We start from the raw sequence: 27,036 nt of genomic DNA on the forward strand, positions 1-27,036 counted from the left end.
AATAATCTTCACATTATTTGGTGGAGAAAAAAAAGCTGTACTTCAGAGTTAAAATTTCATTCCCTACCCACTTTAAAGTTTATGGAATAAAAATAAGAAAAAAATCAGCTGAGGTTGGTCTGTTAGTTCTGCTGTAAACTCTACAAACACAATACCTTGCCTTCACGTAAAGCATTAGCATACTAATCTACTAATATGAATGGCTGATACATTTCCTGTAACTATTGTCAGATAATAAACTTTTTAAGCTAGTCTGCTGATTCTGATATTGTGCAGATAATTTCTGCTTCCCATACATAGAAGAGTATTTTTTCAAACCAGAGGATCTGTCAGCTCGTTTAAAAAGTGACACTAAAAGAAGTACCAGTGGTTATCCACAACTTCTGACAAAAGAAAAACCATCAAGTGAGTGAAGACAAGCATGCAGTACAAATAAATACACTGGAGAGGGACGAAACACTGGAGATAGCTGTTAAATCAGAGTCATCTGCAGAACTGACACAAGACATAATGAAGTAACCCTACAGGCAAAGCCACTACGGTGAGTGATTCTTACCAGTGCAGCATATAGAATAAAATCATAGTATGCTGACAATTTATGTATTTATTTTTGTTATATTGAACATGATCTCCATGCTTTGGCTTCACTAAAACAAAGAAAAGCTAAGAATCTTCCATCTTAACATCAGTGGATATCAATTTTCGTTTTGAAGGGAAATAGACTATGTTGTCCAAAAAGATATTACACACATGAATTAATTGCTAATTAACATCAAGGACAGACCCGATGAGCAAAGACGTATCTCGCCCACCCAAGTATGCAACCTGATTCGTGAATAGTTCATATGAAATGTACGTCCATTTCTTGGTGAGTAAATGGACACTTCAGTAAAAATAAACACAAAATATTTACAATTTTGACATAATATCGTGAATTGGGTCAAGTTAGAAGTCCAGAATTAGCGGTTTTAATATGACAAAGAGTTTATGTTTGATCAATGTCTCTTATAAAGCTTAATTCAGTCCAATGAATCAATATATCAATGGGGCAGTTTTTCCTTTAAATGAGTTAATTAATCAAAAATCAAACGTCCAGATCACAGCGGGCCTTTTGCGCTCTGTTTTGCTGTGCATGCTGGGTAACGTAGTTCAAATTACTGCGCCATTCCGTAACCGGTAAGCCTCTTTAGCCAATCACAGCAACCTGTTCGTTACATTGGCCAATCACTTCACTTTATCTAACCGACCGGCAAATCCCAGCGGCTCATATCCCCCAGCAACAAATCATAGCCACGCAAATATCACACCGCCAATCACAACGCCCTGGCCACCTGGACAACCAATCCCATCACAACAACATCCATGATGCCGCTCGCTACTGCGCCTGCGCCTAAGGTAGACAGCTGATAACTCATCTATTATGCTACTTCGCTAAATAAAAATCTTCCTGAAAACTGAGCAGAGCCCGTCGTTGGAGGCATCGGAGGACCGAAAACCAAAGTAAACACTTTTTACTGCTCGGTAGCGTTAGGATAAGCGGGTTAACGGAGCTAAGTGTTTCCCTGTGCAGAATGTGTCGGTGTGTCGGAGCCTGGCTGGCCGCTCGGCGCCTTCAGACAAAGCTCAGCTAACAGGCTAACGGCTTATTAGCTAGCCAAACACCGAGCGGTAACATCTGTAAAGATTGGTTTTGTAACCGCGTTAGTTTCATTGTTGTTTATGTCACTGGTGAACATGTGTGACCATATCAGTTCAAACATATGCCCAAATATCCCCACAACCGACATTAGCCATATTAATTATACTTTACGTCCTCGGTAAGTAGCCTAGCTCGGTTAGCTAGCAACCTAGCTCATATTTTGCATTTGCTTGCCCGCCATCTTTTTAAAGCAAGATAAATGGGATGTTTCGTTAGTCTGCAAAACACTCACACCTGAGCTGCAACAGTAGTTAGCGCATATTTTAGGCATTATTTTAGAAGTTAATAATGTACTCTCTGTGCCTCTCTTTTGATGCCGATGCTGCTTATTGTATTTGTGTAGTTTGATGGTTGCAGCAATTTGTGTTAAGTGTTAGCTTGCTTGTTAGCCGCCGAACCGCAGCAGCATGCATGCACCGCGAGTAGCCACCGGACTCCCAACATCTGTTGATCCGAGTGGGACTTGACTGTGATCCGGACTGTATAAAGAGGGATTAAAGTGTGTTTGCTGTTTGACAGTGAGGTAACGAGGCTCAGTTATTTGTTACTGTAGAAGGGCTGTAAGTAAACACTGAACTGAGCTGTTTCTTTGGAGAAGATGAACGTCCAGTTTTCATTTGGTAATTTGTCGTATTTATATAAAGCACTGGAGGACTGTAGCAAATATTCACCTGCTTTAATGTAAGGTGTTAATTAAGAGAATAATTTCATTTGAAGAAGGTCTTGTGTTTGGTGAAAATAAGCAGAAAGGCTGTAATGTAGGTGTTGCCAGTTCACTTAAGGTAGTTCCGTCGGTCTTGAGCATTTGACAGGATTTTAACAAATAATCAGAAGACTGCATTCTGTAGTAACTTAATATATATATATTATTATTTCTAGACATTTATTAATATATAACTTGAAGTCCCAGGCACAGATTTGTTTTTAAAACTGTCTAGTTTACCCTTTATGGGAGCTGTGCTTTCACTGAGTATCAACTGTATCTGTGATGTGTAACAAGTACTTGTTGAACGTAGAGCTGAATGATGAAGTGGATCAGTCACTAAAATGAATAGCTTCACCTGTGATGTTCAGTGTATAACTTGATACCGATTTGATGCTTGGTGTTGTGAAACAAAACAAATTTGGAAATGGCCACGGTTTGATCTAACGAAAAGTGTAGGCCATTAAAAAATGTGATCTGATCTTTATTTTTAGTTTTTAACCTCCCGCATATTTAAAAAATAGTGTAGGTTAAAATCTCAAAAACTTGTAGACAGTTTTTGCTTTATAGAGTTGTGTTAGTATGTTCTTATTATAATCATTGAATAATTTCAGTCTACAGCTTCAAACATTCTGTCAAAAATGAATTGATTTGGGTTTGCAAAGTAATTGGATAATTTTCTTTTAAAGACAACTGAGAAAAAAAACGAACGCTGTGAAGGCCATCAGGTAATTCTTGGAATACCATGTTGATATAAATTCATTAATCAAAATAATTTTGGTTTACAGTTCAACCGTAGGATTGAGTATCATTTCTTAATAACTTAATTTCGAACCAGGACCACAGTGACTGACAGACACACACCAAGGGCAGTATTTAGATAAAGGTAGAATATTACTAGTCATGCCTTTGCTGTAATTAAGTGTATTTGAGATCTGATGACGTCCTTTGACAGATTATATATGTTACCAGGGTTATGATTGAGATGTCAAAATTAAATGCTTTCACACTTTGGTTGTAAAATATGCTCTGTTATTTTAGAACGGATACAAAAAGTACTGAAGTTTAAAAACTGAAGACCCTCCATCATGCTTTGCTTTTAAACAAAGCTACCATGATGGGAAGATAAACCATTGCCCAAATTGCATAAATACATGTGTGTCTGCACTAAAAATGTTTTCTGTAGGCAATGTAGAAATTGTGAAATTTAGACTTGTGCATTTTTTGATGGTAAAACCCAAGCTTGTTTAACTATGACTTACATTTCTATTTATGTGATGTCAAAACAGGTTTTCATATCTTTTAATTTGTTGAAGACTCATATAGAGATTTAGAAAACTTGTATTGCGACTAGGCCTGCAGTAATCAATTCTTTTTGTAATCGATTACTCTAGGGATTCTTCTGTCAATTGAGTATGCTTAGAAGAAATACTGCATCTTTGAATCAGTCACTTTTGCTTTTTTCAACAATAATAGTACTAGACTAATGAGAAAAGAAGACAGATCCCTTAAATGAACTACTTCTATATGAAAAATGGTATTCATGGAAAATACATTTTACAACGTGCAATACAGTTCTGTTGACAATTTACATTTTTGGTACATTCTTGTTTGGTGTGATGCATGACACTTCTAGTTTATGTTCCCTTTGAAAGAACTGATGTATGTTTTTAACACCAGTCTTATGTTAAAATGATGTTACGTCACAGAGCCTGTGAGACTCGACAGCAGTATCAATAAGCTAAAACATAATTGATTTCGGGTATTTCAAAAACACAGACCCGGGTCCAAGGACCCGGGTTTTGATCCCCATCCCTAACATTGATATGACTTAACCCAGTTACTATTTACCTTTACTTTGGCGTACAGTGCCGAGTGGTTGTCCCGCAGGTGCAGAAGTATTGCCTGAATTCACAGCAACTTTTTTGTGGCATGTTTTACATTTAGGCTGGCCGTCTTCCACAGTGACACACTGGTCATTTTTTTTGTATCTAAAAAAATCCCACACGGCTGACTTCAACCATTTATTCGGAGGGAACAGCTCTTCCTCTTCAATGCTGTAGCGTGTTTGGGACTGTGACACACCTCTGCCTGCAACTGCACGAAGCAACAGGAGGCGGTGACATGCAGATGTTGTGTAACTTTGTTTTCGTTCCGGGTGAGTTGTGCTGTCGTACCAATATGGTTCCCGGCATAATCTTTCCTGGAAATTGATGGTATTTAGGAAACATTACGATTAACTAATTGTAAAGTCTAATACCGCAATTAATCGTGAAAACAGGTAATTGTGCCATCCCTATTCCTGTGTGATCTTTTGTCAACACTCCTACTTTTATAAAGGTTGAAGAGTTTCTGTCATAATCTGCATGTGGACGAGGTTTATTTAAGAGCGTAAGTAACGATCATAAATATTGCGAAAAGCATCAGGCACTATGAGAAGCATGCACACGAGGGATAAAAAGACAAAAGGGACCCCTCACCAGTTTATTGATCCCTGATGAAAGAATGATAAAATGACCTTCAGGTGACCTGTGGATTGGCCGCTCAGTCAGTCTTCAAAGGAACTGATCCCCTACGATATTCACGGCACACCTGCCCCCACACACCTGTGAGGGGCCGTGCGTATTTCTGCTTGCCTTGTTAAGAAGACCAGGAGGGAGCTGGTGCGGACATGAACCCAACTGTCGCTGATTTTAACCATGTTTCCCACCAGTTTGTCAGTTTGCAGCGTGATATACGGGGGAGTGCAGGATATTCTCACATTTCAAGTGTCAGACTTGTTGCGAGAATTTAATAAATTTGCGCAATTGCTGCAATCTCGCACCATGTTTCGGCACTCATTTAACTATCTCAGATGTAAAACAAGAAGGACATCAGTTCATACACAACTTTAGTGGATAAACAAGCTGCACTGGAGATCTCTCTCTCTCATGATACCGAGTCAAAGCATCCCAGCACACGTGAACCAGGCTCTGACACAGGGAGGAGGCGGGACTCCGGTGCATCAGTGAGCGTGTGGAATTTTCAGCTCTGCTCATGAAGTCAGAAGGAACAAGCAGAAAACCAGGACTCAGAAATTACCTACATCCCTGTAAACAAGATAAATAACATAAGGCTATTTAGTTTATTTAATAATAAGGTATAGACCTGCTCTATAGGGAAGGTATCCTTTAATGACTTCTATTGTGATCTGGTGCTTTATAGAAAATACAATTCAATAAAATTAACTCAACCTTCAAGGGGGGTGGGCACCCCCCCAATGTAATGGTAGGGGAAACACTGCTGTCATTTTTTGGGCGTTAGTGTTTGTGCAGGGCTGTAATCAGCCTGTAGCTTGGGATGTAAAGGAAAACTTTTAGAAACCAGGAGACATTGCAGTTTCTCTCCTCTGCTCTCTCTCTTTGTTCGTAACAGACACTAATAATAACGCAAGTCTTTAAGAGAAACTAGAGTCTTAATAAACATCTTCTGATTGGAGAATTAAACAGCTAGCGAAGATGGAAGTTTTGATGGAGAGCAGGGAGAAAGATGCATGTCTTCAGCATCAATCAAACAAAATCCTGAATCTTCCTTCATGTCCCTGCAGATGTTTTGTAGTATTTATTTTTTCTGCGTTACTGCTGTGAAATAATCAAGAAATAACATCATCCTGTTCCATATGACCACTCTGTCTTAGAAACAGCACTCAAACGCCAACTCTCATTTGATTATCCAATGCTGCACACTTTGTCTCTCTTCACTTTATATCCACTCATGGCAGCTTTTGTGTGGAGTATTGATTGTGTGTAGTGTATCTGTTTTTTCTCCCAAACTTCAGTTGTTTCGGTACTATTGAATGTTAAGGTATCATGAATCTGCTTGCTTGGTCTAAAGTCTAATAGTAGCAGTAATGTGAACTGAGAGGCTTTTCTGCTGGTATGTATTTTTAAGCTTTCAAGTACTACTTAATATGAATACAATTGCAGCCTTTTATTTAACATGTAAGGGCACAGCGTGACATCATGATTGTGATTAGATTGTGCAGCACAAGTCAAGATAACAGATTTTCTATAGTTTAAAGTAGGGCTGGGCAATTAATTGGAAATTAGATTAAATCGCATTATGCCCTGCTGCAATTTTCAAATTGCAGAGGGTGCAGTATTTCTTTAACCTGAAATATATGTCAAAATACCAGTTTAGAACTTTTTTTGCAGTAGAGACGTTTTGTATTATGTATCATCTAGTGGCATATTTTTAGAATAGTGTACAAAAAATCCTATTTTCTTCATTTTTGTACTTCTTTTTCTTGTTAAATATTAGAATTATATTAAAATGATCATTCCCTTTAACACAACAGTTCATATCCAAATAGAAAAATGAATCAAAATCATCACAATTGGATATTTTTCAAAATTGCCCAGCCCTACTTTATATTGTGTTGGCTATAGTATAAAATTAATTAATTATTGGCAGGTGGTATTAAGAAAAGTAGCTGTCCAAGTGCATCTGCTGACGCTTTTGGACACATCTTTAGTGATGTTAAGTATAAAGAAATTGACAACCTCTATGCACACACTCAATTTATTATTGTGACACTTGAAAATATCCTCAGTGGATTTTTTCATCGACGCACCACCTTTGCTTGTGGATCCCAAACTTAAATCCAGGAGTTTGCCTAGTTGTGACTAGGGCTGGGTATTGTTAAGAACCTCGCGGTTAAATTCGATTTCGATTCTTTAGGTTGCGATTTGATTTGATATAGATTCATTTCAATATTGATTTAAATGCTTCAATATCAATTCAGTAAGAAGTAGAAATACACAAATAACCTGTTGACGTTTTTTAAATAATTATTTTCATGCCCATGTGAACATATTTGGTAAGCCCTTACACATTTTTGAGCAATAAAACATCTGAAAATAAAAATTTGCACAATAATAACTTATTTGTGCATATGGAGTACAAAAGTAAAAAACATGACAGTTCTGTAAACACTGAAAAGGTAAAGTGCAAGTAAACTTAAATAATATTTCTGTCCTCTTGAAAATTGTGATAAACGTCACATAACATGGTTATGGTTGGTTGTTTGGTTGAGTGTGCGGCCTCCGTCCGTACAATGCAAATCACATGCACAGCGACCCCCACTGGCCAGGAAGTGAATCGATTCAGAGGATTTGCTGAATCTATATTGAATGGGGGGAGGGGGATTGCGATGCATCGATTAATCAATATTTTTACCCACCCCTAGTTGTGACAGTACAGAAAAGTCAGATAAACAAAAAAGGCATTATAGATTTAGATAGATTGGATTAGGTGTGTCTAGTCCTGATCTGTAAAAATGATTGACAAGTTGTCCTCTGGGAGCTGACCATCTATGTGACTGAAAAGACAAGTAAACCCTCCAACAGTCAACATAGGACAATTTTTCGGAAAACAAAAATTACAGAGGGAGGAATAATATTTAGTGTTTCAAGACCAAAACAACTAATGCATCAAATTTGTATCAGCATAAGGTTTTAGTCATTGAGTTTTTTGTTAAACTGCCTCGGTTTACAGCTCCATCGAAGTTGTACTACTAACTACTAACATGCCTGATCTGCCAGCACATTTAACCTCATTCTTATTTAAAGACCAAGCCTGTCTTTAGGGCTACAGCTCAGTTAAGCTCAGCTCAGAAGGGCAACTTCTCCCTGTTCATAAGATATAGTCGTGACAAGTGACCCTGAGATGTTGGTACTAAGTCAGAATTTTTACCTCCGCCAAGGAGGTAGTGTGATAGGGTGGGTTGGTTTGTTAGTGAGTTAGTTACTTTGTTTGTTTGTTAGCAACATAACTCAAAAAGTTGTGGACAGATTTTGATGAAATTTTCAGGAAACCTCACAAATGGCATAAGGAAGAACTGATTAGATTTTGGGAGTGATCCAGATCACCGTCTGGATCCAGGAATTTTTTGAAGGATTCTGTACTACTGGTTGATAGGGCTAATGGCGAAGGTCTGCGCTCTCCGACTGCTTTTCTAGTTAATGAAGGGGATTTTTTTTTCAGGTGTTGCTTTTAAATAAATTAATGAATTATACCGAGGTATCCGGGCAACATCATGCCAGCAGCTGAATTTGATTAGCATGCTGCCAATTGAAATCTTTCCAATATGTTGGCCTACTGCACAAGAAATATGCACTGTAGGAAGTGTTGGTAGTCAAATGCTGGCATCGCATGCAGGTGATTCTTCATTTTTCTGAGTCATGAAATGAAAAATGGTAGTTTTTTTGTTACAAATAGGGATATATCAGTGCATGAGTTTAACATTGGTATCAACCGATAACCAGGTGATGTTGACAGACATCAGCCACCTGCAAATCATGTAACCTTGCAAAGCAGATGGATATGCCCGATTCCATGTTTCTCACTGGCGAATCCATCTCGCAAAGCTTCCACCTGAACCATTTGGACCCGGTTAGAAAGTGATAGGACCAATCGGCGTTGAGGGGCAGTAGTTTAGGGCGTGGAGGACTTGTGATGTAAGCAAGCAGCAAGTGTTATGGCGGAAGACATTAATGTGGATGCTGCTAAAGCGCCAGTTTTATCAGAACTTGACGACATTTAGAGAAGAACAAAGAACAGCATTGAGTTGTTTTCTTTTCAAAAACAAAAGTCGTGTACTGACGTCTACAGTTGCCATGGTTCGTGTTATGCAGTTCTATATGGAGTTTACTCCTTTGGTAGGGGTGCAGCTTGATAGCGGCTATGTCACGTGTTTTGTTGCTCTGATTGGCCCGTAAAGATGTGACATACAGAACATTCATCCAGTCACCCACTGGGTTTTTTTTTTTTTTTTCAAAGACTCTGCCCTTTCCCAAACGCTATCTATGAGTGGTTTTCCAGATGGATGTGTAAAACACATCCATCTGGCGTGTCAGGTTAGAAATTGTGTGGCTTAACCTGAAATCAGCAGCCAGTGTTTATTGGTTGTGTCCAATCAGTTTAATGCTGGTACCTTGTTATCCTAACTGCTAAATCAAAGAAGATATTTTTTACTCGGGCAATGTCCCCCGCTAGACAAAGAATGGTCGGTTTCATAGTCAAACACCATAGAAAATATTGGCATTGATAAGGGTAGTGCAATGCCACTTCCTGCTTTCCAGCGTGACCGTGCCCCCATTTGGATGAAAACAAGCACTTAGATTGAATGGAAGTAGATTAGAAAACAGCAGTAGCAATGAAATCAGGAACTATTTTTTGTGTTGTGTGCCTTCAACAATTAAAAATCTGTAATTGAAGGCACATTTTGTTACTCTCAAATGATGAAAGAGTGTCAAAGAAGAGTTCAGTGTCTTTTAACTGAAACTAGAGAGGAGTAAAATGGGCAAATGTTGGACCAGTGCGGTGTTCTTAATGACTTTAAGCTAGCAATCGCTAGCTGTCAGCTAGCATGACAGCAGAGGCTGTAGTCTTAAGGAGTGTATTTCTAGTCCCAAAGAGGAACGTCATGGTGTCTTCCTCCAGAAAATTGATATAGTGCCAAAAAAAAAGCTTGTCATTGTTTCAACCAAGTTATGAAATTAGGAACAGTGTTGGACAAAGGAAAAACTTAAGTTTAAATTTGCCACCAGATTTCAAATTTGTTTGGCTAATTGGCCTGTAGATATAAGAGTTTACGTTTGCTTGAGTTTAAAACTAGACCTTTTTATTGGGGGGGGATTTAGATGGTTCAAAATTAGTTATGTTAAAGTGTGAGGATAAAGGTTGAGAAATTTCAGCTTCATGAAAATATAGCAATTGTGATGCCACAAATAAACCAACAATGTACAATAGAACCAGGGGGGTGTGAAAGATAATGTGAGCACACTTTGTTTTTGCTTTCGTTTGTTGTGATGCTGTATTAGTTGTCAAAGGCAATTGTAATATTAATTGAAGGTTTGTCAGATTCAATTTTGTCACGGATCGAGGTCAAAGCTGATGAAAGCAACATTATGGTGTGTTACATAAAGTAGGAATGATGTTTACAGGACAGGGACTGTGATAAATTCTTAGGTTTCAATAACAACGTACCTGAAGCTGCTTTAGAGTACATTTCTACTAGGGGTGCCACATCTTGTGCCACAAGATCTCGCAAGATCAAAACTCTGCGAGATTTCTCGTTGAGGTGGAAACCATCCTGTGAGATCAATATAGCGTATACACCAGGAGCAGCTGCTCTCCTGACAGGAAACAATACCAAAATGGAAATTATAAAAAGATTACAAAGATGCCATGGACACTTTGAAATTGTTGGTGGGTAACGAAGAAACGGAGCTGAGATCACACCACCGCCCCTCCTCCGCGTGCGCTACTTGGTGCTGCACATGATCCACAAATAGTTAATAAGTTAATCATAATGGTGCAAAATGATTCTTATCTAAAAGGATAAGATGTATTGATTGATGGAAGACTAGTTTGTCGTAGCTTGAACAGCCACATTAAAACGTTCCATATTTTGAGAAGGATCAGAGTTTGCTGTGGAAAGACAATGATGCTAAACCTATTTTACTGTGTGTGTTTCTTTCTCAGGTCGTGCGATGGGAGTTTGTCTCCTCTGGGGGAACACTCAGCTGCAGAATCAACATCTTCTACACCTGAACTGAACACACTCTAACACACACCTGTGTAGCCTCTCACACGCGCACACACTCACACCCTCAGACCACAGGGGGAATTGTTTTTTCACCTTAGGGTCAGACACTGCCGTTCCACAGTGCATTGCTGCGCCACCGTCGTCCACCATGTCGGACGCCCCCGAGGCTGCGCCCCCCAGCCCCCCTCCCCTCACCAACCCGCCCCCACCTGAGGTCACGAATCCCAACAAACCTGGCAGGTAGGAACGCCTGGAGTGATGGCAAAACTGTTAATAATCAAATGACCCTCACCTTATGCCCTGTTTTTGGGCATTTTATGCATTTCTTACATTGTTTAAACCTTTGATACCCTCTCTTACATTTTCTACTCACTACACCCTCTAAATCTGTAACCCTCAGTCATGTTTTATGACTCCTTAATATTTCACATTTTTGTCATAACCTATTTACACTCCTTAAAGCTAACTAACCTCTTGACCTTGTGCTCCCTCAAAAACTTCCTTTACTCCAGCCTACTAAACTCAACAAATCTGCTACAACACCTTCATATTCCATATCCTCTACAACTTTCACACTTATACATCCTTTACACCTACTTGTTCCTCTACACCTCCTACGTGCTGTTAATCCTTTACACCCTCTACATTTTCTACATCTTCTATGCCCTCTACACCCCTTACATCCTTTGCAATCTCCTTAACCCATTTAGACCTAAAGCTGCATAAAACAACACCCTCTATAAAACCTAGATATTGTCTAAAAACAACAAACACTATAAACCATATGTTTTTTTTTAACTGAACAGGATTTCAGCATTAAAGAAATCTATTCTCAGTGGCAGATAGAGACATGATATCAAGATATGTGGATGCTTGGACCCTTTGTTTTAACTGTTAATAATTGCCTGTGCCATAAAGTTCTAAACTTTTTTTGAAACTCCTTATTAAATAGAAATCAAAATCCTCATTATTCTTCTCTGTAAACATGTTCCTCTTCCACTGCTCAACTTTAAAAACCTTGTCATCCTTCAGCTTTTCTCAATGGACATAAGACCAAGATATTTATGATCCCATCTGCCGAAATTTTCTCGAAAATTTCAGGACAGCTAGAAACCTCTACACCCTCTACGCTACCAAAATGTCCTAATTCCTCCACTCTCAAAGAGTTACTACACTTCCTTTATTACCGTCATACTAACAAAATAATCTTAAATGGTCATATTATAAGTTAGAAGTTTTGATGTTAATATTGTGTCATACATACAATCATTTGCCCTGCCTACATGTGCTAACATGTCAACAAGAATTTAAACAAACCAGGATCAGGGTGCATAGTAGTTCTTTCGTCATTATAGAACATAAAGGAGGATGAAGACGAACTAAAGATCAGTTAAATGGTTAAATCAACCATCTCCTCTTCTTTTCCAGGCTTTTGAGACAAAATTAGCAAGTTTGAACACATCAAACTTAAACAGCCATTCCAGTTTTTGCTCATCGGGCAACTGCAGAATTTCAGGATTTTGACAAGTCATCTCATGAAGCAGGACTTCTTAGATCTGGCTCATAATGTAAAGAAGGAGGACAATAAAAATTATATCTGTAATCTGCAGAATTTTATTATAAAAGTGCTAATGTACAGTGCTTAACAAACAAACAGCTGCCCTAAACTAAGAGCATTGGTAATTACCAAAATCATTTTTTATGTTTCTGCAATGGCTAATACACTAATATGTAGAAGCTCTTTAATCGGAATGATATTTTTAATGCTAAAATATAATTATTATTGTTATCCATGATTTACAAAAAACTGAAGCACATTATTATTTCTTGATTAATATATCAAATTATAGTTACTTACTTGCATTCCTCAACAGAAAATTGAGTTTTAGTGGTTGAATGTTATGCTTGATTCATTTCGGTACTTTCAGAGAAGCCCAGTGAGCCGGCTCAAATTTGGGTATAAAAAGGTGAATTCAGTTTGAAATTCCTCATTCCTGTTCAAAATGGTAAAAGAGTCCACATTAAAGCACTTCATAATGCTGGATGGTCTCTGAGACAAATATGACAGGTGGTCTATTAAATTTGTTAAGCACTGTGTATGTCTTTGTGTTTGTGTCCATCAGGAAGACCAATCAGTTGCAGTACATGCAGAATGTGGTGGTGAAGACTTTGTGGAAGCATCAATTTGCCTGGCCTTTCTATCAACCTGTTGATGCCATCAAACTCTGCCTGTCGGTGAGTCACCCCAACCTTCTACTGTGTTTTGAAACCCAGTAATTATATGCAACCAAGATGGATTTGGCTTCAAGCTAAGCTTACTTTGTCCATGTTTTCAGGACTACCACAAGGTCATCAAGAACCCGATGGACATGGGAACCATTAAGAAACGTCTGGAGAACAATTATTACTGGAGTGCCAGTGAGGCCATGCAGGACTTCAACACCATGTTCACCAACTGTTACATCTACAACAAGGTCAACACACTTTACCACAGTTACTTGAGTTTTGGTTTGGAGGGGATGTCAGTTGGATTTGACTGATATTATGCAGTTTAACCAGGTTTGATTGCCTGTGTACTAGGGCTGGACGAAATCTCGAGATTTTAATCTAAATCAATAAATTTCTATACGACATATGACACAGGACAATATCGTTATGTTGATATAGTTTTATGTTAAAATACTTAAAAGCGAGTCGCCTTTTCGCCTACTTCTCTTGACTCTGTGTCGTTCTTTGTCTTTCCCCGCCTCCCCTGCCCTCCGAAAGTTCACGAAACTCAAAAGCCCACTCCCTCCCCCACCAAGACCTCACGAAACTCAAGGACCCACCCCCTCCCCCTCTCACCACAACAACACAAACAACATGGAGACCGCTAACAAAACGGGTGTAGTTGAAGAGTTAGTTGGTAAGAAGAAAAATAGTGGCTCTATCATTTGGAAATGTTTTTTTTTTTTTTTTTTTTTTTAGAGAGAAGCTTTTTTGTAGAGAGTGCCGAAAACCAGTCACAACTAAAGACTCGAGCACGAAGAATCTCTATCATCATTTGCAGCAGCGGCACAGGGTGCAGTATGAAGAGTGTGGACCAACTTGTGAGCCAAAGGCAGGAAGAGGCATAAAGCATAATGATATACGGATTTATATGTGATTAAATACACTCAAAGACATCAGTACCTCGCTTTGCGTCTGTGTACCCATAGCAACATGTCGTAGTCTGTGCTGATTTATTCGTATCGTGTAAAGAACGACACACTGGACAGCTCACTGCCTCGCTGGCTGCTTACAATGCCCCTGTGCAAAAGCAGAAACCCCAAGACAGTGTAAATTAGGTGTTTTTTTCATTGTTTATGTGGAAAAAAAGACTGGCGGAAGAAGCTGAATTTCTGGTTTTGTCTTCCTTTACGTCTTTTCTTCCTGGTTGCCGTTTGTGACAACAGCGCCCCTAACTGCTAGAGTTTGTAGGTGTTCAGACGGTTTGGTCCGTTTGAGCCCAGAGCAATGTGAATGCGAGCCAAACCAAAGGAAAGTGCAGCAATGTTGCAATGAGCCCTATGAAAGAAAAGGTAAAAAGTAGATATATTATAAAAGCTGTGGCATATCAAATTGCTAAAGACATGGTGCCAGAGTTTTTAGTTGTAGTGGGAACATTGTAACCTGCCATAGAGCATCCTTGAAGCCTGATTCTGTTGACAGGCTGGTATTCCTAGCACAGAATCTGTGAGGTGTTGAACAGCGGGGCCTGGCCTGCCTAAGTTTTTGTTCTCACTTATTTCCCGTTTTGTGAGCTTAACACAGAAAGCAATATTTGTTACATTGCCCATGTCAGTTTGCTTTGTTTATTAAAACAAAATATTTGAATGTTCAGGACTCAGGGGCTGTTCACAAGAGAAGGCACTTTTAATAGAAAGAACTACCAATCTCAGAGAAAAGCTACTTTGTCAGATATAGTAAATGTCATTTGTGTTTTGTATTATCTCTTTTTATATTTTGCTTATTTGCATAGCTATATGTATTTTGTTTTGCAGAGAAGAAATTTACTTTATATAACTACCTATTACTTTGCTTACTTTACTTATTACTTTAATAATTTACTTTTTTTCTTGATTTGATTTATTTAATTCTTTATTAATTTATATACAGGTAGTTTCTTTTCATGTAATAAATATACATGTCAACCTATGCAACTGGTTCAGTAAAAGACAGTATTCAGTTCATGTGGATTTGACTCAAAACTGAATCTGTTTTTATTTCTTCTTCACGGACAAATATATCAAGATATATATCGAATATCGAGATATAGCTGAATTATATCGAGATATACATTTTGGTCCATATCGCCCAGCCCTACTGTGTACACGTGTTTAACTCTAGTACACTTGTGGGAGATGTGTCATGGCTGAAACTTGGTTTTTGTGTCTGCAGCCGACAGATGACATTGTCCTGATGGCACAAGCTCTGGAGAAAATCTTTCTGCAGAAAGTTGCTCAGATGCCTCAAGAAGAAGTAGCTCTGCTGCCTCCCGCTCCCAAAGGAAAGAACAAGAGCAAACAGCCTGCTGCTGCCACAACAGGTACTTAACTGCTAACAAGATCTAATTCAGCTACCTGTGGAGGTGCAGTACAGACGCCATGTAAGGTCAAGTCACTAAAAACTTCTGTTTTATGGGGAAACTTTTAAAACTGACTGCATTACCAATGTAACTGTCTTGGGTCAGCGAGGGAAGGTCTATGAATGATGCCTCTTTGCATCACTAAAGCTAACAATAATTACATTTTGTGTATAATAGCACTCTCTCAATGTCTCTGTTGCAGTGAGTCAGCAGGCAGAGTCTTCAGCCTCCTCTCCTCCCTCCTACCCGTCTCCGTCTCCCTCTCAGACACCTGTCATCTCGACCACACCCACACCTGTCCAGACGACACCCCCTGTTTCTGCTCCACAGCCCCCGGCAACCTTGATGCCGTCTGCACAGCCTGTTGTCAAGGTAACAGTGTGTTCAGCGCTGGACAGCTTCACATGGCTTATTATATACCAGAAAATGCTGACTCGTCTAAAATTCAATCCATCTCCTCTCTTTGTCTTTTCCTCTCTGTTTCTGGTAATCTCTCTTCCGTTCACTGTCTCCCTCTTTTCCCCTACATTTCTGTCATTCTTCCACTTATCCGTTGCTCAAACAGAAGAAAGGTGTGAAGAGGAAAGCCGACACCACCACTCCCACCACGTCAGCCATCTCTGCCGGCCGTGCAGACTCTCCGTCCGCTCAGGACAATAAACCAGCCAAACTTGGCTCATCGAGGCGTGAGGCCTCTGCTCGCCCTGCAAAGACCCGCAGGGAGACTGTTGAGGAGCTGGCAGGGGCTGAGGTGGGAGCTGGTGGAGGTGCAGTAGGAGGGAGGAAAAGCGGTAAGCTGGGTGAGCAGATGAAGCACTGCGACGCCATCCTCAAGGAGATGCTCTCTAAGAAACACGCAGCCTATGCCTGGCCTTTCTACAAGCCAGTGGATGCTGAAGCGTTGGAGCTGCACGACTACCATGACATCATCAAACACCCAATGGACCTCAGCACTGTCCGGGTAACTAATGCATGAATTCATTTCATAATGACACGAATTCTTACCAAACTATTAACCCCGAAGATAAGTCACTCAATCAGGAGTAGTAAAGAGGTGTGAGCTGTAATCTCTCATCTTTTAAATGAGGAAAATTCAAGAGAGTGCAGATAAAAAATAAGCAGGGCCAAGGAATTTAACCTTGTTGAACTCAGTACAGTGTGAGTTAAGAGAGGGCATAATAGTTGACATAGTACACTTGGTAAAATTTAAAACTGTTGAATTTTGCCATCCATATTAGTTTTTTTGAGTATTTTCCCTTTCATTATTTGCAGAGCTAGGTTTTAAAATACTCAAATCATTTACAGCAATTCGTTCTTATTGCCTTTACTTAGGCTGTAGTATTGTTTGGTGTATGACTATAGAAAACTTGTAAAAACTAGAGGTTTTGAGTAAGAGCAAAAATATATATGATGTACAACTGGAGTAACATCTATAAAGGAAACTGCTCAGAAAACACAGCACAAAACAATTTCACTAAAATCTTATACACTGGAGGAACTTAGACTTTCCTTCATAAATTGCCTATACATGAAAATGTTTTAACTGTGGTTTTTCAGACAATGCATTATATGGGAATAATGGCTACTATGCAAACAACAGCCCATGCATTATTTCTTGGGCTCTCTTACTTTGGCTTGGTATCCTTGCAGATTTTGTGCTGGGAGGCTGCTGGAGCTATAAATGCATGGGGTGAATTATCCAAGAACCAAGAAGCTAGCAGTGCCTCTTTAGCAGCTTTTCCCCCTTGTCCTTTTATGTTTTTTAAGACACAAAGATGCATTTTGTCAAATAAAAATCCTGAGGGACAGCTTTTTTTTGTTGTTGTTGTTTTAAAGGCAAAATGGTACCAGATGAAGACCTGTTTGAGAGCTGAAGGACTAGTAATTAGATAAGATTAGACTAGGATTAGATTTGGATAGTATGATTTTTACCTCCGCCAAGGAGGTTATGTGATCGGCAGGTTTTGTTAGTAAGTTTGTTAATTTGTTTGTTTGTTTGTTAGCAACATAACTCCAAAAGTTGTGGACAGATTTTGATGAAATTTTCAGGAAGTGTCGGAAATGGCATAAGGAAGAACTGATTCGATTTTTTGGAATGATTCAGATCACTGTCTGGATCCAGGAATTTTTTTGAAGGATTCTGTACTATTGGGAGATAGGGCTAATGGCAGAGGTCTGCGCTCTCAAAGTGCTTTTCTTGTTTTAATACTGTTAAACTTTCCCGAAAGTTTACCTGTGTATATGGTATTACCACCCTGTTTTTAAATATCACATTATACAAGGAAACGGGTCTGACCAAGCACATGCAATAAAAGTGCATTAAAGCGGGGCTGGAAAAATCCAGGTGTTTTTAAACTTATATTGGCAAGATTCATATAACAGGAAGTGGTGCAGATTTAACAGTTATACTTTATAAAAGATGCATAAAGAGCTGTGCCATGACGCATGTCTTAAGAGCAAGTCCCTTGAATTACGGGTTCTTTGACATCATTAACAGCAGTTCAGTAACAGGACGTGGTGCTGCTGCTGAAATAAACTGGTGTTCATCACACAGTGCTGTCTTCATGGTGGTTAATAAAGTAACACGGCCACTATCTTTAATATCCTCAAATACTGTATTAAAGCCCATTCCAATTACAGATCTTTAAAAGGAGCCACAATTCCCATCACTCAGAGTGAGACTGAAAATAGCTAATCTTTCAAAGCCGATGGATTGGACAGACTTCGGCCCCGTCCACATGGAGACGAATTCAGGAGTATATGCAAAAGGTTTTTTTTGTCGTATCAGCGTTTTAACCACACGGAAACTGCATTTTGGGTGACTGAAGAAAGGGTCCCAGAGTGCACAAATCCGTAAACGACTACCATTTCGTCTCCTTGTGGAAGGCCAACTGCATCTTTCTTGAAATGATTACGTCACACATAGCGTAGCTCTCTTAAGACGCCTGCGCGGGTCCGGCCAAACAACAATGGCTGACCACAGGGTTGTGTTCGTGCTGCAGAAGCTACTGAGCTTGTTAGGGCTTTTACAGCAAAATCTGACGCTCCTTTACCACCACCGCAAAATGCATACACCAGATGTTCTTAAATCCAACGCAGAGAACAACCAGAAGGGCAACTAGAAGAAAGTTTGTGTCAGTTTTCTGTGATCTTCTTCTTTCTTTTGGTGCATTTCCATGGCAGCGTTACAGCGCCACATACAGGCTTGGCATATGCATTTCATTACAGCATTTTCAGTTGTTTCAGTGGTTCTGTGCTTATGTGGATATTTTCTGAAACGGTCACATCTTTGCGGAAAACTTTTTCAAAACGGAACGGCAATATATCGTTTCCATCTCCGTGTGGAATGGGCCTTCATGTCTGTCATAAGGCAAATGTATCTTAAAAAGCTCCAGTCTGGAACAATCAACGTCATCTGAGGAGATGGAGGCGGTAGCTATGGGAGGGGTTTATTTGTACTGGAATCTGATTGCAACAGCCGCCCCTGCTGTAGAAGTTAGCTCAGATGTACACATAGCAGCAGTTTATTGTAGTTTGGCCTTAACAGTTTTATCCAACAACAAACAAACTACAAACGCCGCTGATCGTAACCTGTGACTTGCTAGGTACCGCTTCATTATGTCTTGTTGATCTGATTGGCCTGTAATAAATGACAGAATGTGTGTCCACTCACCTTCAGAGATTTTTTTTTTTGGAAACGTCTTGCCCTGTGACGCTTTGTATGGGAAGTTTCCCAGATGAATGTGAATAAATTCCATGTACTGGAACAAGGAAATGGTCCGTCTGGTTAGGAAATAGCTCTACAAGTGGAATATTGCAAATCATGTCAGTTCACAGAGCTGACAGCTGATACAGTCCTCATGAAGGCGTCTCAGACCAACGAGTTTGCAGACTGAGCTATCGAGCATCTAACAGTTTTCAGTACACATGGAGGTGTGTCCGCACAGAGCATTAAGGATTACTACTTGGTATCTTAGTGCCCTAAATGGATATAAATCATTGTCGATGTAAAAATGAGTTTAAAAAATTGTTTTCTGAGTCGGCACGTGTCCGATAGTTCATCCTTAACATGGCTTTCCGATTGCATATTTGAGGAAATTCTGGAAACCGCACAAAACAGTATGTTTTTTTAATCCAGCAGGCTTTTTCACATAATATTCACATTGCTGCAGGGAACATTTCTCAGATATTGTTGAATTGGTAATGAAACCTTTCCAGATTTGAGTCAATTTGTAAAATTTCTCCTTCAACAGAAAAAAATGGACAAAGGAGAGTACAGTGATCCTCAGAGTTTTGCAACTGACGTCAGGTTAATGTTCTCCAACTGCTACAAGTACAACCCCCCAGATCATGAAGTGGTTGCAATGGCCCGAAAGCTACAGGTATGTGTTACTTCAAGAACTTTCCAAAACTTTTCAGAACCTATTAAAAAAATTTACTCCTCATTGATAACTTGTGTCCAGTCATAACAAGTTTCTTACTTACTCCGCAGGACGTGTTTGAGATGCGTTTCGCTAAGATCCCAGATGAAGGCTTGGAGGCATCAGTCCCATCTACAACCCCATTGGTCAGTAAAAGCACCGCCTCCTCTGACAGCAGCAACAACTCCTCCTCAGACGAATCATCTGACTCAGAGGAGGAGAGAGCCACTCGATTGGCTGAGCTACAGGAGCAGGTTGGTGCTGCCGACCAATCACAGGTCAAGAACATCCTAGTTTTCTTCCTTTTTAATATGATTTTAGATTCACTTAAGTTAAAAAATTCTGTTCATATATTGATTTTTATGTAAAGGGTATTGTTGGTACAATATATTGATCCTACATGTTTGATTTTTAGATTTACATTTTTAGCATAACTCTTGCTGAAGGAGTTTCCAGATATTTTGAAGAAGTTTAGGTGTTGATAATTAGTATATTTCACCAGTTGAAGGCAGTGCACGAGCAGCTGGCCGTCCTGTCCCAGGCTCCAGTCAGCAAGCCAAAGAAGAAGAAAGAGAAGAAAGACAAGGAGAAGAAGAAGGAGAAGGAAAAAGACAAAGGGAACAAAGGCAAGATGGAGGAAGAGAAGAAGCCCAAGGCTGCCGCTCAGCAGCCTAAACCAGCCAATCAGAAAAAAGCGCCAGCCAGGAAAGCCAACAGCACGGTGACTGCCACCAGGTACAAATACGTCGAGTAGTTCCCTTCTTATATATCTTAAGATTAGAAAAATAACATTAATAAGATTTTCAAACTGTTTGGAGTGAATTTGGAGTAAAAGTTTGGCTAATCAGAGCAACTCACTGTGTTTCCAGGCAACCTAAGAAAGGCAGTAAAGCCTCAGGCTCAGCCAATGGAGACGATGGAGAGGAGTCATCCCTGCCAATGTCCTATGACGAGAAGCGCCAACTGAGTCTGGATATAAACAGGTTGCCAGGAGAGAAGCTGGGCCGTGTTGTCCACATCATCCAGTCAAGAGAGCCATCGCTGAGGGACTCCAACCCCGACGAGATCGAGATTGACTTTGAAACCCTAAAACCCTCCACACTCAGAGAGCTAGAGCGCTATGTCAAATCCTGCCTGCAGAAGAAGCAGAGGAAGCTAATGCGTAAGTATTAATTTACTTCTACATTGAAACCCATGTTATATGAATTTTAGAAACCACTGACAATGACTCCTCCATACAGCCATCTTTTTAAGCTCTTGAATTGACTGACTATATTTTGGTGATGGCCCTGTCTGGTTAGGTTATGATCTTGGCTGCACTGTTAAGGTGATGGTTGGTTACCGGTCAGCCTTTGTAGCTTGAAGCATGTGGAAGTGAAAAGGAGCCAAAATCTGAAATTGACTGGAGACGAGAAGAATGTGTCAGAATGTGCTTCTGCTGCAAATTTGTGTGACATCTGTGGGATATTCTGTGCACATTCAGTATATCCTCAGCACTGTTTGGGTATAGCCCTGCCAGAGTATAATGATATTTTCCTGGTCATACTCAGGTTTATTCCTGAATTGATTTGAGTAAATTCTGGAGACTAACTGGATCATCTCTGGCACTGCTTGGATAAGTTTGAGGTTCAATATGAAGCCCAGCATTGATCAATCTCAACATGAGCAGAGAATACGCTCAAATCCCACACCAGGTCTCAGCTCATGAATGCACATTCTCAAGTCTGTGTGGACTTGCAGTGTAGCGTAGTAAATCTGACTGCCTTAGAGAATTATCAGGCCATACTAGTGCAGTGTCTGTTCAGACAGACAGAGGTCCACAGATTTATAGTGAAATTAGAAATGGCTTCCATCCCTGGAAGTTATGAATTACATTGAACAGCGTAAGCTTTCAGGTGATTTCCTTAAGTATTACCTATCTTCCTCTCTTGTTGCGGTGTCCACCTCTATATATATATATATATATATATATATATATATATATATATATATATATATATATATATATATATATATATATATATATATATAATTTCTGTAAATCTGCATTGGTTTCTCCATTAGACTGATGGATGAGGCCCAGTGTATTTGCTTTAGCATTGCCACAAACATGTAATTCAGAGTGCTTACACTGAAGCTTACTGTTGCTAGGTTATGATAGTTGGCTTCTGGCACTTCTGCTTCCTTCTGTAGTGACTATTACATCTGTTTAAACTTACTTTGCGTTCTTGATGTTTTCTTTTATGTAAGAAAATATCACAGAAACTAAAACAATAGAAAGGAATTGTGTCATGTCATAAGAAGTAGCTTTAAGCCTGGAAACTTTACCTTTGAAAAGATGAGACAGATTTGCATCTCTGTCTACCATTGCTGTTGACAATTAAGTTAATGTTGGGGTTTCCCCTAATCTTGGTTTGTTTTGTTGGGGAGGGAGAAGTGATATTGACAAGGGAAGCAGTGTTTTCAAAAAATGTACATTCCCAACTAAGAGTTCTGTGAGCATAGTGGCAAATGTTAGCTGCTGCTGAGGGCATTTTCATGCTTAGGATGCTGACACTGCTCAATTGTGAGGGTTTGCCTTGAAAATGGTCATTGCCAGCATATATGGCAGTACTTCATAGTGAACACAAGCCTTTATTCAGGGATGGACTCAGGTATGTCCCAGGCACTCCTAAGCACAGATTGACTACTGCTCTGGTTAGAGATACATGATACTAGATTTTTGCCAGTATCTCATCTGCTGATATTTACAAACTCATTTTAGCCAATATTTATCGATATACAGGTGCATCTAAAAATGCCTAGAATAACGTATAAAAGGTAATTATTTCTGTGACTTAATTCAAGAAGTGAAACTGCCATATATTCTAGATTCATCTCATACAAAGTGAAGTATTTCAAGACTTTTTTGTTTTAATGTTGATAATTACAACATGCATACAAGGGGTGTCAAGGTTCACAGAGGTCATGGTTCAGTTTGTACCTTGGTTTTGGGGTCAGTACGGGTTCAGTTCATCAACAAAAAGGAACATTAATTCCCAGATTTCTAATTCTAGGAGTCCTTAATTTACCTTTTTTAACTAAAATTGGTGCAGTTTATAGTTTGGTTATATAGAACTATCTGTGGTAGTTGGTACAGGCTGTGTTGTAATAAGTATGATGCAAAAAAAGAAATTAAGAAAGTAACACAGAAATAAAAAGTCTAATGTCTCCTGATTTGAAATGATAAAATAAATACTTTGTAAAATTGTGACATTGTGACATATTTACTATTGATGACGTATGCTGTGACACCATTGTTAGTGAATTGCCGATTCAGTGGATGCTCTAAACACAGCTCATGTTTGTCAGTGAAGGACTACAGACGAGCAAACGTAACACAAGATGAGATGTTGCAATGGAGCCAGAGTAGAGCGCTTGAATACACGCTTGTAGTCGCTGTTCTCTATTTCTAAAGGCCTGTGTATAGTAGAGATTAATAAACATCGGCCAATATATTAACCGATATATTAACTTTTGCTGCGTGGGGATTCTGTCGCTCTGCTCCTGTGTGTCCCTGCTGAACTCAGCCCAAGTGCCTGGCCCCTCCCCCTCACACACAGGAGTGCAGCAGCAGCTCCCCCCAACTCAGTGTTTCCAACTTAGCGACTTTGTCACTATATTTAGCGAGTTTTCAGACCCCTCTGGCGACTCTTTCAAAAACGACTCGCGACAAATCTAGCGAGTTTTTCTGGTGTTACTGGAGAGTTTTGGAGACTCTGACGTGAAAGCACGTATCATTGATGCTTGTCTCAGTAAGCAGCGGGTGCTGCTGTGGGCCCCTCCTTGTCCCTAAGCACTCACAGGCAGCCCAGTCCTTGTGCAGCAGTCCCTCTCAGCTGCAGTCAGACTCACTCGGCTGCAGCAGAGAAGAGAAGTAAGACCAGAGGGACAGTGAGAGAAACTGCTTTTTTTTTTTTTACTCCATGGTAAGCTGTGACTTTATAAAACAATATAAAACTACACTTTAGTGTCCCATGACAATAACGTACTCGTGGAAACACGCTGTGAGGGCACGTCAAGGAGAGCATGCTAGTTTTTTTCAAGTAAGTTTTAGAGAGCATATTACATTGTTTTAACATCGTCTAAGTTGCATCTTTGTGAAATAAATGATGATAAATGCAACTGTTAATTCCCATGTCCACCATTATCTAATACAGGACTATTATACAGCGTTTTAATGTCGTCTAAGTTGCATCTTTGTGAAATAAACAATGATAAATGCAACTGTTAATTCACATGTCCACATTTGTGCTCATATACAGTATATCTTCTGTGTATATCAGTGTTCTTATTTCATATATCGGCCAATATATCAGATATCATCTTTTTTAGCCCCTAATATTGGTATCGGCCCCAAAAATCCCCTATCGGTCATGCTCTAGTGTATAGTCTTTAAAATGTGTTCCCATCAGTTGTATCTTCAGCCCTATGCGCTTTTGCATCAGGAGCCTTTTTTAAAAATAGCAAGATAAGGAGAGGGAGATAAGCCTGCCTGGTCGACCTTGTTGCTTTGGAGATCTGTCTGTGGGAACAAACTTTTCTTCTTTGTGTATTTTATATAATTATTATTATTTTATTTATTTTTTATTTTTTGTTAATAGTTGGGACATATTCGTGTGACTGCATGCTCGAACCCTGACTCGTGAACTGTCATGTAAGCTTTTCCCAGGGAAATGGGATGGAATTTGACACCCAGCAGGACAATTTACATATTTTTCAGTTTAGCAAGATTAAAAAAGAACAGACTGTAGCTTATGTTCCAGATTTTAAGATCTGTACATACATCTGATATTTACAGCCATAGCCCTTGCTGTGTTGAGAATTGTTTGGTCTATCATGGGCATCTACTCATGGAGCCTAACATCTATTATTGTATTTTAAATGAGCCTACGAGAAAGAGCTGATATACCCAACTAATATTTTAACAGTTTACTAAAACTAGCCATCGACTTCTCAAACTGTGACATGGTTTTGTAACTGTACACCTGCACATGGGTCACTTGTATCCTTTCATGGCACCTTTGGTTAAGCACAACACCGAGGGGACTCAGCAGCACATTCTGCAGACACTGTCAGGTAGCAGGAAAGTTCTGGCTCTCATCCTCAGACCTCACTGTGAAGGATGAACATGAATGGCTGGTAAATGTTTTTACAAACCTCCCATCTGATCGCCTGTATTTCTCTTTTTTTCCCTCTTTCCAGAGAAAGCAGCAGGAGGTGGGGCCTCAGGAGGCGGGGCTAGTCGTTTGAGTGGCAGCTCCTCTTCCTCCTCTGATGACAGCTCCTCAACGGGAACCTCCTCTTCCTCTGACACAGACTGAGCACACATAAATGCACAGTGCATCTCCACACACAGACATGTTACTGAACACACACACAGAGGTTTATCCACTCGACACACACACACACATACACAAACAAAACTCATCTCTACAGTTAGCACATGCAGATACAGACTAACACACATCTATGTAAACTTCCATCCTGAACAAACACCCACACAAGCAAAGACAGAGATACACACTCTGAACTTCTGATTACACACCTCCATACACATATCTATAAATATATAAACCCCACACACACAGAAACACACATACCCAGACTTGAGACTGTATGTAAATAGGCTGACCTGTTTTTTTAGCTCCTAGTGTTTTTTTTTTTTTTGTTCTTTTCTGGAGAAATGCAAAAAGACAGAAGAGAAGAAGAAGAAGAAAGCAACAATTCTCCCCAGGACTGAAGAAGATGGAAGGAAGATGTGTGGTAGAGAGACAGGCATCCTGTCTGTCTAGAAGACGCATTGATCTTTTCTGAACACGTGTTGCTGTAGTGAAGGCTTTCTTCTTCTCCTTTTTGTTGGATGGCCGGCTGTGACCCCAGACCTCTGAAAACATTCCAGAAGCATCTATAGAGCAACATAAAAGAGGAGGAGGAGGAGGAGGAGGTGATCTCACTGGGTTTAATTCTCTTTCATACTGATTGAAGAGAAGTCTATCTCAAAGAAGCTAATCCAGCTTTTTCCACTAATTGTAACTCTCATTGGGTCTGTAATGAGCAGAAGTGTAAAACATCAGGCTAGAAATAATCCAGTAAAATTCTGCAACTTCACACAGTCTTAAACATCCAGACTAACACCAAAAAATACAGTTTGGGACCTGAAACTTGCTGTAGTGAAAATCTTCAACAGAGTTTTTTCATCATTGTGGCTTAGTAAAAGTTTTTCATATTTGCAGGACATAACTTCCAAATTCAAAACAAAGATACAAATTTTGTGGGCTATACAAATAAGTTAGGATTGATATGTAACATAACTGTGTTGAAATTCTCTAGTTTTAAGTCTGTGGTCTTTATCGTCGGATGAAAATCTTTGAGATTATTTTGTTATAAGATCAGTTGAGGGAGCAATCATGTAGGAAAAATGAGAAATAACCAGTTTGGATTCAGTTTAGATCGAAACCTCTCTGAGAGCAGCCCTGTCCTCTGCTGGTCCCCAGAACACAAACCCACAATCTACGGTCTATCCCTGGGGTCAACAGTGAGTGAGGGAGCCATAACATCCCCTCACGCCCACCACCACAACCAAGCGCCGGCTCTGTAGCTTAGAGCGAGAATCTTTTTTTTTTAACACTACATTTCCTTTATTTTTCAGTTTTATAATTTTTCAGTTTGTGTGCTGAACTTGTGTCTTATAAGGTTCTCTATATTAAATTGTCTTTGTACCGCTGTCCTGCCCCCCACCCCAAAAACAAAACCACTCATACTGTGCATCCCCCATCCGCCTCAACTCATCACACGTGGACTGATCAGATATAAGTTTTCTGTCATTAAAATTCTTTATACTTTTAATTAAATTATTTCTAGCTGAATTTTTGGAAGAGAGTTAAGGTAAAAAACTTCAAAAAGTAGAACAAAAATAAAAGCTTTCTGAAGTCTTCCAAAGAAGTTACAGCACTGTAAAGTATCATAAATCCACCA

General features: G+C 39.5%; 1 protein-coding gene across 2 annotated transcripts; it reads left to right on the plus strand.

The window, feature by feature from the left end:
• Positions 1 to 1,370: 1,370 nt before the first annotated feature.
• LOC121509579 (bromodomain-containing protein 3-like) lies at positions 1,371 to 25,747 on the plus strand. 2 transcript variants are annotated; one of them, XM_041787042.1, is made up of 12 exons: positions 1,371 to 1,500; positions 10,929 to 11,232; positions 13,116 to 13,227; positions 13,329 to 13,466; positions 15,412 to 15,559; positions 15,801 to 15,970; positions 16,164 to 16,559; positions 19,852 to 19,980; positions 20,091 to 20,297; positions 20,522 to 20,754; positions 20,889 to 21,181; positions 25,264 to 25,747. In XM_041787042.1, the coding sequence occupies exons 2-12, from the start codon at positions 11,141 to 11,143 to the stop codon at positions 25,380 to 25,382; spliced, it is 2,037 nt and encodes a 678-aa protein (XP_041642976.1). In that variant the 5' UTR covers positions 1,371 to 1,500; positions 10,929 to 11,140; the 3' UTR covers positions 25,383 to 25,747. The 2 variants fall into 2 exon arrangements, with proteins under 2 accessions (XP_041642976.1, XP_041642977.1); XM_041787043.1 differs by having other exon boundaries at positions 20,091 to 20,273.
• Positions 25,748 to 27,036: the final 1,289 nt, after the last annotated feature.

The sequence above is a fragment of the Cheilinus undulatus genome, linkage group 5, assembly GCF_018320785.1.
Source record: "Cheilinus undulatus linkage group 5, ASM1832078v1, whole genome shotgun sequence".
In the NCBI taxonomy this organism is placed as follows: Eukaryota; Metazoa; Chordata; class Actinopteri; order Labriformes; family Labridae; genus Cheilinus; species Cheilinus undulatus.

Excerpts from the sequence above, each read along its gene's own strand:
- LOC121509579 (XM_041787042.1), top strand. The coding sequence starts at position 11,141 with ATGTCGGACGCCCCCGAGGCTGCGCCCCCCAGCCCCCCTCCCCTCACC. Across the intron at positions 11,233-13,115 it reads AATCCCAACAAACCTGGCAG|GAAGACCAATCAGTTGCAGT; the intron begins GTAGGAACGCCT and ends TGTGTCCATCAG. Across the intron at positions 13,467-15,411 it reads ACTGTTACATCTACAACAAG|CCGACAGATGACATTGTCCT; the intron begins GTCAACACACTT and ends TTGTGTCTGCAG.